This window comes from Eretmochelys imbricata, chromosome 4 (genome assembly GCF_965152235.1).
Source record: "Eretmochelys imbricata isolate rEreImb1 chromosome 4, rEreImb1.hap1, whole genome shotgun sequence".
Taxonomy (NCBI): domain Eukaryota; kingdom Metazoa; phylum Chordata; order Testudines; family Cheloniidae; genus Eretmochelys; species Eretmochelys imbricata.
This window is the reverse complement of record NC_135575.1, coordinates 122,385,039-122,399,050: the sequence shown is the minus strand read 5'-3', so window position 1 is coordinate 122,399,050 and position 14,012 is coordinate 122,385,039. Positions and strand designations below refer to the sequence as shown.

Genomic DNA, 14,012 nt, shown 5'->3' with positions numbered 1-14,012 from the left:
GGAAGCTGACTTCACTGTGCATTGATCTCCCTTCTGCTCCCACAGAGCTGCTGCCCACCTGCTTCTACTCTCCCCCTCTCTCCACCAGCATCTTGTTCTGCGGTGGTGAAGAAGGTGAGAAGAAATGGCTTACTTGCCAATCTGTCTTGAGATCAGGGGATGTATCCCTTTTACATACTGCAGGAGAAAGAGGTTGGGAGAAATATTGTTTCCTCTACCTTTCTTCTCCATGGCGGAGTAAAACGCCATGCGGAGTGAAGGTAGAGGAAGCAAGAACATTAGAGTTCACGTGGGCTCCTTTCACTGCGTTTTCCCGGAGCTGGGAATTCTTCCCTTGCACTTTCCACCTTACTGAGCTTGATTTGTCTTTCTTTGAGTTCTGAGGGATGTGAGCACTTATTCCCCAAACGCAGACACAAACGTTCTTCTTCCCTCCCTCCCCTACTCCACAGCTGCAGATATTCTTCAGCTGCTGCTGTATGGGATAGCAGCTCGTCTTCAGTCCAGTGCTGCCTCCTGCTGTCTCCCTATGCTCATGATGATATGAGCAGATGGGATACTCTCCTTCCCTAGAACTTTGGGAATTCATTGCATGTAGGGACAGCACCATATTAGGTTACATCAGCCCTGCAGATCTATGGGCAGGATTTAGCTTTTTGCTCCCATACACAAATCATCATTCTACTGAAGGTTTTCAGATAATCCACTTTCACCTGTGAAAAAAGGACTCCCCTGCTGCATATACGTTGGTGGCAGAGTCTTACTGAAAGAGACAGTCTTGATGACAGATGGAATTTCTAATGATTTCCCGTGTTAACAAATAACGAAGGCTAAAAAAAGACAACAAATTGTGGCTTGAGAATTTCTGAACTATTTCTCTCTTGTGTACATTCTTTCCCGTGAGTTACCAATTCACATAATTTGTACCAGTTATTTTTTTAACATTGTTGTGCTTAAATCAACATTTCACATTTCAGTTCATATCTTTCAAATGAACCTTTTGTTTGTTTTTGGGGGAGGCTCAGTTCAGACCCACAGAGTGCTGCTTTTTGTGCATGTGTGCTTGAGTGTGTGGAGAGGGGGAAAGATGGTTCTAACAAACTGTCAGTTCTGTCAAAACCACTAAGTTAAATTTCATTTTTTGTCAAAGCCACAAATCAACTAAGGTTGAACTCAAAGTGGGCCCATGTTTGCAATAATAGTTGGGGCTGAGTTTTATATTGTTGATAAAACTCAAGCCAGATAATTATGGTTCTGGTTTTGTGCAGCTCTGGTTTTTTGTATTGGTTGTGATTGTCTGCTATATTTTTTAAAAATATATTATGTAGGCTCTTAAGTCATTTAGCCACTTTTGAAAGTTGTGTCCTCAGCACTGATCCTGTTCACTTTAATGGAAGCAAGTTAAGTTCAGCACCAATCTGTATGTTCATACCAATAATACTCGTACATTATTTTAAGTTCCCATATATATTGATTAGATCTAGTAAACTATTTTTTTCTGCACTGTCCTTTCCATAAAAAGGAACACCAGCTCCCAGTCATTGGGAGCATTAAGTGATCTTGATTATTCCATTATAAAGGAAAGTTATCTTATAATACATGCCTTTCTCAAAGACCCATTCTGATCTGTATAGTTACCTTTACCTAGTTCCAATAGCAGGGATGTTTTTGCCAGGCATATACTTACTTAAAAAAAAAAGGCCTGATTCATTGCCTGGCATTATGTTAGAAATGCTTTTCAGGAACAATGACAGGAGATCATCCAACTTCCATTTTTGTTCCAGTGTAGTCAGGTTGAATGTACAGCATGGAATTACCCCAACCACACTTCTAAATTAGAAGATGGTTATAGTGGAGAGGAGCAATTCGACTGATGAATTTTAATGATAAACTTGCTTTAGTCTTACCTTTCTGTGTGCCATGTTTTTAATACTGTGCTGGGCATGTGATATGGGTATCAGCATTAATGATGCCTGCAATTGTGCGTCTCTTGTCAGAAGGTAGCTGTTTTGTCCAAATGCTTATGTTAAGAATTAAGTCAGTTTTGTGCGTGCTTGTATATCTGCAGTGCAGTTGTTTTCGTGTCTATTTTGATCCATGTGCTTTAATATAATTGGTTTCAGTCAAACATACTAAGATGTCCATGTTTGTTTTCTTGATAGTTAAGAGGAAGAAGAGTTCCAAGTCAGAGACCAAGGGCACAGTGACTAAAGTAACTGGGAAAAAAATAACAAAGATCATCAGTTTAGGGAAGAAGAAGCCATCAACAGATGAACAGACCTCATCAGCTGAGGAAGATGTTCCAACATGTGGTAAGTGATTTGGCGCTTTTAGATTCTTAAGCTTACACTGCAATGAAAGCACTATAGACTCCCAGCCTAGCCGTTCATATACAATTGCCCCTACTGTAATCGTTTTCAAACTAGTTGGTATTGTGTAAAACTTCACAAGATTACGAATTTCTTGTAGGCTATTTCCCCACTCAATTGTGTTTCCACTTCCGTCCAAAGCTGTCTCTCCTTCTCCCCTGGACCGTCCCCCACTTAAGACCATGCACAGGACTTGGATACATGTTGATTTTTGAAAGTTAAATAGGGCCATTTGGGAGGGGAAAAAAAGTGGAGGGGGTCCTCTTTTAATTCAGGGAGACTACATTGGACTGGGAGAGCTTCTGTAAGAGGCACAATGGGAGAAAAAAGAGAGATTTGGGTTAGATAATAGGAACCGCTCATCGTTCCTAAATAGGTCAGCCACAATGTATATGAGAAGGCTTTTCCATCCCTGTGGTTGTATCATTTTGCACCAACTCTGGTTCAAGAGGGAGAAGGTGGGGCTTGAGTGGGGTGGACAATACTGAGAATCCTAAGTAACCACGATCAGGAAGCTCTTTCCTTCTCCAGATTTCCACTTTTTGTTGTTGTTGGGGTTTTTATTTTTTTGGTGGCATCTTCCAAGGGTTGCACAGTTCAGATATGCTGATATATCCTGCTGGATCAAGCCCTGAAGTTGTAACTGTGATGTTGGAATGGAAACCCAGAAAAATTAAGCTATATAACACATAATTTAAATGAAAACCAAAAAGATAGCTATCCAGAATGATTAAGAGCTTTTCTCCTTGTAACTGAAAATGAAAATCAGCAATGAGGTAAAAGATGAATCATTTCATATAAATTCTGCCCGGAAGAAGATGTCATTCAATCCTTTCCTCTTTTAATACACTCTTTGGAAGTGGAAATATACTGTCTATAATTCATGAACCATGTGTGATTGGGAGCCAAGTTCAAAGGTATTTTTCTCTTCCAGTATAAACTAGTGGCTTAAACTAAACCTAATATGAAGGTGTTCTTGGGGTTTTTTTGTTTTGTTTAGTTTTTAAGTTACTTATTTTAATTTCAGTGAAATCCCAGTGGAGATTTTTTTTTTTTATTCTGCTTTAAAATTCCCCTGCTGTGAACCCAAAGAACAGCAGAGGTAAAACTGACCTCTCTGGTTTAGCTGTTCTAGCTAAGTAGAATGAATTGCCAAATGGGTTTTTATGGAATTGTTGTCAGACATTATAGACACAAGCTCACTCCCTGATCATCTCACAGTAGCACAGGGTTTTCTCCCAGTGCCCTGTACACATAGTTACCTGAAACTCCACCACCATATTTAACTTACCATCCATATACTGGGTTTGTAACCAGTTAATGACCTGGTTGGTTCTACACATCTTGCATGTACACAAAAAACGTGATTAATAACACATGGTAACCATGGCCGCTGTAATGGTGTTTTGCCCTCATCAGCAGCTTAGGTTGCATACAGTTGTTTTCCTGCAGCCAGGTCATAACATTCATATTTTTGCTGTGCAGCTGGGACCTCGTAATCATGCCTGTGTAACCACTTTAACTGATCTTGCTTCCTTCCAACTCTCTAAGCAGTGGGATGTCTTTTGAGTGCTTAGTCCCACGTGCTGCTGGTGCTGTTTTATGTGCATGTCCATTAGTCCTTGTGTTGCTTGTTGAGTCATCATGGGTTAGCTGTCATTATTTCCCCAGAAAGCACTATGAAAACACAATTAGCAGTGTGATAGATCTGGATGTATCCATAGAACTATAGAATATGGTTCAGTTGTGAAAAAGCTGTGTGGGCACAAATCAGCTGTGCCTGTAACTCTCACATGAGCAGGTTATGTTTCTAGTGTAGTCTAGGATATGCTGAAACCTTTTAAATCGTATTTTTAAATATCATCCTACTTTGGGGTTCACGGTGGGAACACCTCTTGACTCCCACACTGCTACCTCCATTTTTACTAAAATCTCGGGGAAACCCTGTGGCAGGAGAGCTCTGGAATATTCAGCCAGAACTGTCACTAACTCAGCACAGTCATTTGCATATGTTCGGAATATGACCAGGATCAAATCTTTATAGGCCAGGCTTTCTGAGTTACTGGTACAGTGAGAGTTTCAATAAAAAAAATTTAAAAGGCCATTTATTTGTCTTCTTAAAATCATCTGGATTTTCAATCTGCATGTACAGGAATAAGTTTTATATGAACTAGCATTACATCGAAAAAACATTTTTAAAAAAATGTGAAGGATAAAATATCTCATATTTTGTTTTATTGCAGGATATCTGAATGTGCTCTCAAATAACCGGTGGCGCGAACGCTGGTGCAGAGTGAAAGATAATAAGCTCATTTTCCATAAGGACAGAACAGATCTGAAGACCCACATTGTTTCTATTCCTCTGCGTGGCTGTGAAGTCATTCCAGGCTTGGATTCCAAGCATCCCTTGACATTCCGTCTGCTTCGAAATGGGCAGGAGGTCGCAGTGTTAGAGGTGCGATGTTTATTGATGTGCATACTTTGCAGAGATGCATATGGGCTAATTACATGACCTCGTTCATACAACCTGCCTTTCAAAATGCTTTCCACAGTTAAATAATAGAGTTACAGAGCTGGGTAACAATCATTACAGAAAGAAACAAATTAAGAGTTACAGGCAAAAGAGACTTATCTGGATGAGAATTGAGGTTAAATCAAACCCTAATACTGTTGATTTTTAACTCACAACAGTCTTCCCTGTTAAGATGTTTTCTGCTGTCTCTCTCTCTCTCTCTCTCTCTCTCTCTCCACTCTGACCTTTTCTCTTCCCTTTATAAGTGCCTATGCACCTCCCCTGTTAGTCTTCTATCAAGGAGGTAATTCAGAATACAAATGACTAAGCGCTAATTAAATAACATTGCTGTGGCTCACTACACTGAAGATTAGAATGCTGGATCTGTATTTCTCCTGGGAATATTAATCAACTTTAAGATTTGTTATTCTGAAGTCATCGTCAGGTGGTATATCTATACTAGAGAAATTGGTTCCTAGCCACAAGTTGGGCCTCCTACCATGCACATCAGTGAAACATTCCCAGTTGTACACAGGCCATTATACCATCGTTTACATTAGACTTGTTTCAAGCAAGGCTAAGCACTGTGTACTCTTCCAGCATTGGATGGAAAAAGCTAGCACAATAGCTCCAGTACTGCAAATAGCCTTAGTGCTGCTGTCCCCTCAGACGTTCTTGTCAACTGCTGGAAATGGCCCACCTTGATTATCACTACAAAAGTGTTTCTTCCCCGCTCTCCTGCTGGTAATAGCTCACCTTACCTGATCACTCTCGTTACAGGTTTCAGAGTAGCAGCAGTGTTAGTCTGTTTCCACAAAAAGAAAAGGAGGACTTGTGGCACCTTAGAGACTAACAAATTTATTTGAGCATAAGCTTTCGTGAGCTCTCTGTGTATATAAATCTCCCCACTGTATTTTCCACTGAATGCATCTGATGAAGTGAGCTGTAGCTCAGAAAAGCTTATGCTCAAATAAATTTGTTAGTCTCTAAGGTGCCACAAGTCCTCCTTTTCTTTTTGTCCCAAAGTAGCGTCCTCTCTAGTCTGCTTTCTGCTGCGCATGGGTCAGATTTGCCAGAAGAAAGTGACCTGTACCAATAGTACTGTCTGCACTATAAAGGTGATATAGGTGCATTTATTTTATGAGCATCAACTTCTTCCAAACCACCGGCCCACAGTGAGCGAAGCATCCTTCCATGGAAATATGCATGTCTCACGCAGATGGGCAGCACTGGGGCAGTTCCAGAAGACTGGAAGAAAGCTAATGTTGTGCCAATTTTTAAAAAGAGTAAACATGGTGACCTGGATAATTATAGGTTTGTCTGTCTAACATCAATCCTGGTTAAGATAATGGAGTGCTTATACAGGACTCTATTAATAAAGAATTATAAGAGTGATTAATGGAAGTAATTAATGCCATTCAACATGAGTTTATGGAAAGTAGATCCTGTCAAACTGACTTGATATCTTTTTTCGATGAGATTAAAAGTTTGGTTGATAAAGGTAGTAGTGTTGTAATATACTTAGACTTCTGTAAGATACATGACATTTTGATTAAAAAACTGGAAAGATATAAAATTAATATAGTACACTTTAAAAGGATTAAAACCGGGTAAACTGATAGGTTTCAAAATGTAAACAGGGAATCATCATTGAATGAATGTGGTTTTAGAGAGGTCCTACACAGATAGGTTCTTGCCCCTATACTTTTTTTAACATTTTTATTAATGACCTGGGAGAAAACATGAAGTCATCACTGATAAAGTTTACAGATAACAAAAAATAATTAGAGTGGTAAATAATCAAGAGAACAGATCACTGATACAGAGCGATCTGGATTATTTGGTGAGCTGGGCGCAAGCAAATAATATGCACTTTGAATATGGCTAAAGGTAAATGCATACATCTAGAAACAAAGGATGTAGGCCATACTTACAAGATGGGGGAGTCTATCTTGGGAAGCAGTAACTCTGAAAAAGATTTGGGGGTTCTATTGGGTAATCATCTGAACATGAGCCCCTAGCACGATGCTGTGGCCAAAAGGGCTAATGTAATCCTTGGATGCGTTGACAGGGGAATCTCAAGTAGAAGTAGAGAGGTTATTTTACTTTGGCATTTGGCACTAGTGTGATCACTGCTGGGAATACGGCATCAAGTTCTGGTGTCCACAATTCAAGAAGGATGGTGATAAATTGGAGAGTGTTCAGAGAAGAGCCATGAGAATGATTAAATGGTTAGAAAAGGTGCCTTATAGTGATAGACTCAGAGAGCTCAATCTACATAGCTGAACAAGGAAAAGGTTAAGGGGTAACTTGATTACAGTCTATAAGTACTACATGGGGAACAAATATTTAATTATGGACTCTTCAGTCTAGCAGAGAAAGGTGTAACATGATCCAATGGCTGGAAGTTGAAACAAGGCAAATTCAGACAAGAAATTGTTTAGCGGTGTGGGTAATTACCCCATTGGAACAACTTACCATGGGTCATGGTGGATTCTCCATCACTGACCATATTTAAATCAAGATTCGACGTTTTTCTAAAAAACATGCTGTAGAAGTTATTTGGGAGAAGTTGTGTGGCATGTGTTACACATGAGGTCAGACAAGATGACCACAATGGCCCCTTCTAGACTTGGATTCTGTGAGTCCAAAGACCAAGAGAAGACAGCTATTGACAACCACTGAGCCGATCTGAGAGAATACGCTCTTGCTTAACACAGGGAATAGCTGTAAAATGGAAAACTACACTAAAGAGCTCCATAGTTGTATTATTTAATGTCTTTGCAACAAATCCAAGGGTAGGAACCCCTCCCCCCAAAAAAAAGTCAGAATAAAACAAACAGAATAGGAAATTTCAAATGAGCTAAAATAAGTTCTTTTCAGTGCTTATTTTAAAAACAAACTTGAACTATGAAAAATTGCTCCATGGTAGCTCTATTGCCTTTTTATTGGTTAAAATTGGAAACCTCAGATAAAGATAACATGTAAGGAAACGAGTGGGAGGCCGACTTTCATTTTCAGACTCTGGTCAGATACTTTGAACACTCAGGTTTTCTTAAGTGCAGATGAGGTCAGTGTCTTGTCCTTGAAGAAGGATCATGCTACGTATGCACAGTACAGGTTATTTGGATGATGATTTACAAGAACAGGAAATGAATGAAGTGTAGTATAAAGAAGAGGAACTATGGTAAGGAAATTGAGATAAAGGAAAAAAATCTTTGAGTCTGTTACATTGAATAAAGAAACTTAAAGTAAATAAATATTGAAATGCCTATAAAATTTTATGAAATTTTTCAAAAAATGAAAATCATTGAATTTCAAAAACTAGAATGATTTCCACCATTTTAATTCCGCCCCCTCCCCCTCCATTTTTCAACCTGCTCTAGTATTTCTTTGTCCAAGGTTATCCTGCCTCTACAATTTGGACAAGTTACCTTTCTTAAAAGCTTAGCCGTGTAGTGGAAAACATTTGTCTCAGCTTTCAGTTTTCTGAAATCTAAAATAAGGAAGGTGCATACCTAGATATACTGGCTTCATGCATTTATGCTTTCGTTATTTTGCTGGAACTGTTCATATTGCTTTACTACATAATCAATTAACATGTTGCTTTAAATGTGTTCGTTATGACAGAATAACCTCAGTGAATATTACTTTTTGTTAGCATAGTTTGGCAAAGGTGATCCAGAACTTCACATGCATCATTATATCAATATGTTAGTAAAATAATTACTTCATGTAATTATGAAGTAATTAATGTGAAAAAGCCTATTGTTTCAGTGATAATTTGAGTTTACATAAAATCTTCTCATCCTCATAGCCTTCATCATCTGAAGACATGGGCAGATGGATTGGGATTTTACTGGCTGAAACCGGTTCAGCTACAGATCCTGGAGCTCTGCACTATGACTATATTGATGTGGAGATGACTGCAAGTGTCATACAAGCTGCAAAACAGACCTTCTGGTAAGATGCATTAAAAGCAATTTAAGGGCGTTTTCAGTAATTTCAGAATTTACAGCCTTACATTAGCTCTAATATCAAGAGACCTTATCGAACCTTCCCTTTTTGGCAAGATATTAAACACTTGAGGGATTGAAATTTTGAGTCTCTGAGCATACGAGATGTGTTGAAGATTATCTTGCTGGCATCCGGCTAAGTATTACAAGAGAGGCAGAATATGTCCACTTTTATGATGTATTCAACTCTCACACTTATAGTGTAAGAGGAATCTAGTAATTGGGTGCTATTTTAACCCCTTCTTACTGGCAGCCCTAAAGCTTTAAATGATCAAATAAGTTGAAGCTTGGCCACAATTCAGTCACAAGAGTTTACGCTGGTTATATCCACTTTCCGCGTTTTAACAGAACTAATGTAAATTCACAGAATTGGTTTAGCCCTCAGTACTCAGCAGAAATACTGGTTTTATGTGTCATTACAACAATCTGTAACCTACTAACCCTCCTTTGTCCTGTGGCTGCAGAGGTGTGAATTGCCCACTGCATCTTAAATGATCTCTTACAACATGTGTTTACCCGTAGGCTAACTGGTCAGGGTGATTAAGCACTGTTATAAATTGCCCAGGGAGGTTGTGGAATCTCCATCACTGCAGATTTTTTAAGAGCAGGTTAGACAAACACCTGTCAGGGATGGTCTAGATCAGTGGTTCTCAAAACTTTTTTTTTCGCTGACCACTTGAAAATTGCTGAGGGTCTCCGTGGACCACTTAATGATCTTTCCAAATGTTGTTTCTACCATTAGCTAACTATTGGATAAAAGCGCTATGTTAAAAAGAACCTTAATAATTAATGTTTTTTTTGTTCTACAAATAAAAGCACACAACTCATATTTTAATATCACTAGTCTTACTTTCTAATCTAACCTTTCTAATCCGATGGATGTGCCCTCTCTCCCCCGCTGCAGCAGTCCCTGAGCTGGGGCTGGGAAGAAGGGGGATCTCTCCCTCTCTCCTCTGCCCCGGCAGCCCCCAGGCTGGGAAGGAGGGTGGGAGGTCTCTCCCCCACCACAGCAGCCACAGAGCTGAGGCTGGGAAGGAGGGCTGTCTCTCCCCGGCAGCTGAAACCCTGGAGCTGGGGAAAGTCGCCTCTTCCTCTGGCCGCTGCAGCCTTGCATGTCCCAAATTCCCCCCACCCCCTCTTCTCAACCCACTGGCCCTTCCTACCTTCCTCCTGTTTCCGCCAAGACCACCACCTCACCTTACACGTGCATCTTCTCCAGGGTACAGGCACCTAATTAGTGGAGCCATACTTGCGTGGCTCCACTAATTAGGTGGGTGGCCCTTCGTTCTCTCGTGTGCAGCTGCCCAGAGGCACACCTCAGAGGGAACTATCTGCGGACCACCTGAATGGAACTCACGGACGACTGGTGGTCCGTGAACCATAGTTTGAGAACTCTTGTCTAGATAACACTAAGTCCTGCCATGAGTGCAGGGGAAAGGATTAGATGACCTCTCAAGGTCCCTCCCAGTCCTGTGATTCTACAATCTCTCCCACCTTGTATTTAGCTGTGATACTCTGACTACCTTTCCCAGACCTGAAGAAGAGCTCTGTGTAGCTCGAAAGCTTCACCAACAGAATTTAGTCCAATAAAAGACCCACCTTGTCTTTCTCATAGACCCACTACATCCAATTGTTCCTTGCTGAAGGATTAAAAACTCGCAGTTGTGAAATTCATGCCATCATAAGTGTGGATAGAAGATATCTTGGCCAGACAGTTTACTAGGGCTTTATGAACATGATCCTGCAAGGTGCTGAGTGCCCTCAACTCCCATTGAAATTACTGGGATTCAACACTTTGTCGAATCAAGCTCAATATAGCCATCATAAATATGAATAGACTAAAAATACTTAAAGGGTGAGAACCTAGTTTAGCTTTCTGTTGCAAATACTATCAGACTCTCAACAGTGAAGGGTCAGGAGGGCTGCAGCGTAGAAAAAGGAGACACTTCATTCATGCTCTAGTTCAGAGGTGGGCAAACTATGGCCCACAGGCCACATCCGGCCCGCGGGATCACCCTGCCCGGCCACTGAGCTCCCGGCTGGGGAGGCTAGCCCCGGCCACTCCCCTGCTGTCCCCCCTCCCCTGAAGTTACGCTGCCATGCGGGCAGTGGGGCTGCGAGCTCCTGCTGCTCCAAGTGGCATGGTAAGGGGGCGGAGTGCACGCAGCAGTGTGGGAGTTGGGTAGGGGGCCCCTGGGGGCAGTCAGGGGACAGGGAGCGGTTGGATGAGGCGGAGGTTCTGGGGCGGGGTGGTCGGGGAACAAGGGGGGTTGGATACAGCGTGGGAGTCCTGGGGAGCCTGTCGGGGGGTGAGGGGGTAGGCAGGGGACAGGGAGCAGAGAGGGTTGGATAAGGGGTGGGATCTCGGAGGGGCGGTTTGGGGTTGGGGGTCCTGGGACAAGGAGCAGGGGGAGGTTGGATGGGTCAGGCGTTCTGAGGGGGGCGGGCAGTGGGAAGGGGCGGATAGGGGGTGGGGGCCAGGCTGTTTGGGGGGCACAGCCTTCCTTACCTGGTCCTCCATACAGTTTTGCACGCCGATGTGGCCCTCGGGCCAAAAAGTTTGCCCACCCCTGCTCTAGTTTGAATGGCTTTTGATAGAAATCAGGGTTGATTCATCTCTTACCACAATCCCATTTTTGTCAAATCCAAGTAATTTTGATCGAATTATAATGCAGTTAGTTTAGAGGCTTGTGCTTATATACATTTTGAAGTTAATAGGGCTCAAAAAAGCTTTTCCTGTGACATGCATTTTTCGCCTCCATCAGCATCCAGTGATAACCACATGTAAGAGAGAAGCCGGATGGAAATGTTTTTGCCTGAATACTGCTTGGCTTTCATTTTATGAACAAATGTGATATTAATTGAAACCAAGTGGAAAAAATAAGTGCAACTAGACCACATATTAGAAAGGAATGCCAAACCTAACTTGCAAAATAATAAAAATTCCCTATCCAGTATTTGTTTAAATTTGTTGTACCACAATAAAGTGAATGTAAGAGCTTATCAGCAAGCAACCTTGGGCATGTCTCTCTTAACTTCTGATCCAATTATTCTTGTAATATTAGAAGGGGAAATGAGAAATGACTTGGCCTTTCTTATCCATCCACATAGCAAAAACTCTCACATCTCAGTTACTACAACATCTTTCTCTCTAGCCTCAAGTAATGCAGTCTTGCCCCATTCATATCCATTCAGAATGCTCCTGCCAAAATCACTTTTCTGCCCTATCCTTTGATTGTTTTTGTTTTGTATTACCATAGCACCTGGGAGCCCCAGTCATGGACTGGGGCCCATTTGATCATGTTACCCCTCTCTTTACATCCCTCCCCTGTTTTCCCCCACATTAAACATAAACTGTGTGTCTTCGCTCTCCAGGCTCTTTGCGGCCTCTCCAATCCTGCCTGTCATCTCTCCTTTGCTATCAAGATGTCAACTCTCGCCTCCAGTTAACCCATGATGCCAGACTCTGTCACTTGTTCCATTTTCCAACAAGTACTTTTCTGCTTTATCCCGTGCTGCCCCTTGTGATGGGGAGGAGCTCCCCATAAACATCCATAAAGTTACCTCACTATCCTCCTCCAAAACTCTCTTTTGCTGTGATGCCTACAATACATTTGACAACAGTTAGGCTGCCGGTGTGCTGAGACCACTGCCTGTCATGTATGACTAATATCATCTCATTGGTTCCTTGCACTCTCCCCCCCCCATCCCCTCTTGTCTTATACTTAGATAGTACAATATTTGAGGTAGGGGCTGTCTATATTTCTAAATATAGTCCAGAAATATTTGGGTAGTGTTTCTCATCAAGGATAGCAGAAAAAAATATTGGAGTTTCTTGACAACACTTTTGTTTTTAGAGCTATCTATGATACAGTTAGGAGCATTTTTACAATGGTGAATTATGATTTTTTTCCCCCTGAAAACTCTGATCTCATGATCATCTTGTCCAATTCTAATATATATATATATATATTTTTTTTTTAAATGCTCCTGTGGAAGAAGACGTGATAAATTTCAGGTTGAAGTGTTGGTTGGCAGGTGGGGGCGGGAGGGAAGTGTCAAAATCCAGATTACAATGGAAAACTACTTACAAAGGCAAGACCTGATTCTGTAAATACTTACACATGCCAGTAACAACACACATGGAGTTCGACTGGACTATTCCTGTTTATAAAACTGCTCAATTACTTAAGTTTTTGCTGGATCAGGACCTCAGCCAGATTCTGCCAATTTTACGTAGGACAAGGAGTCAGTAGATCAGAGTTTTTCCACATTAGGGATTGCAGCATAAACATGCTATGCAAAGCTGTTAATTGTAAACAACTATAAATTCTTCAAGAACTTTTATTCAGCTGTGAGGAAGAAGATCAAAAAGCCTCTGTCACAAAGGAAACATGTTTTGGCTGTGAAACATTAATACAGAAAATAGTGGAATTCTGTACTGGATGTTATAATAGACCATGATTATTGCACAAGATCATTATAGGATAATACTATAAGAGTGAAATTCACCACTGTGCCTATTTGCCATTTAAGTTCCATTTGACCCCTAAAAATAGGGCTTAAAGTAGGACTTAAATAGCACATGAGCCTTGTGTTGGCCCCTCTGCAGTAGGGTGAATTTCACTATACACACAAAGAAAGAGTTCTAAAAGGAGCATATCAGTAGTAAAAATGTAGCAGTGAACATTGTGCACAATAATTCTCTAATCTGGCATTTGATTTATAGAGAGATACCAGGTTTATATTTTCAAAAGCAATATGTAATGTCTTCTGATTATAATCAAGGACTGTGAACAGTGTAATATGTCAAAACATACAGTACGGCACTAGTTATTTTCTCAGTTATTTTACAGCTTGATGTGACATTTGCAGTATGTTCATTCTCTTGAGGATCAGATCCTGAAATGTATTGAAGGCTTTCAACTTCCTATTGAATTAAGTGGGAGTTGAGAGTATTAGTACCTTACAGGACCAGGCTCTAAATGCTGACAATGGTTAGTTAATAATATTAAAAATATCTGCAGAAAACATTGTTCCTCATTCTACACATTTGTGAAAGCAATTTCCTCTTTGAATCATAGTTCTTCTTCGAGTGCTTGCTCATGTTGATTC

General features: G+C 40.9%; 1 protein-coding gene across 2 annotated transcripts in view; it reads left to right on the top strand.

The window, feature by feature from the left end:
- AFAP1 (actin filament associated protein 1) overlaps positions 1-14,012 on the top strand; it is a 94,744-nt gene that overhangs the window by 60,798 nt on the left and 19,934 nt on the right. For both annotated transcript variants that reach the window (XM_077814655.1, XM_077814656.1), the window contains exons 8-10: positions 2,163-2,312; positions 4,613-4,824; positions 8,699-8,844. In XM_077814655.1, the coding sequence (XP_077670781.1) occupies positions 2,163-2,312; positions 4,613-4,824; positions 8,699-8,844 (508 nt within the window). The remainder of the gene's footprint in view (positions 1-2,162; positions 2,313-4,612; positions 4,825-8,698; positions 8,845-14,012) is intronic.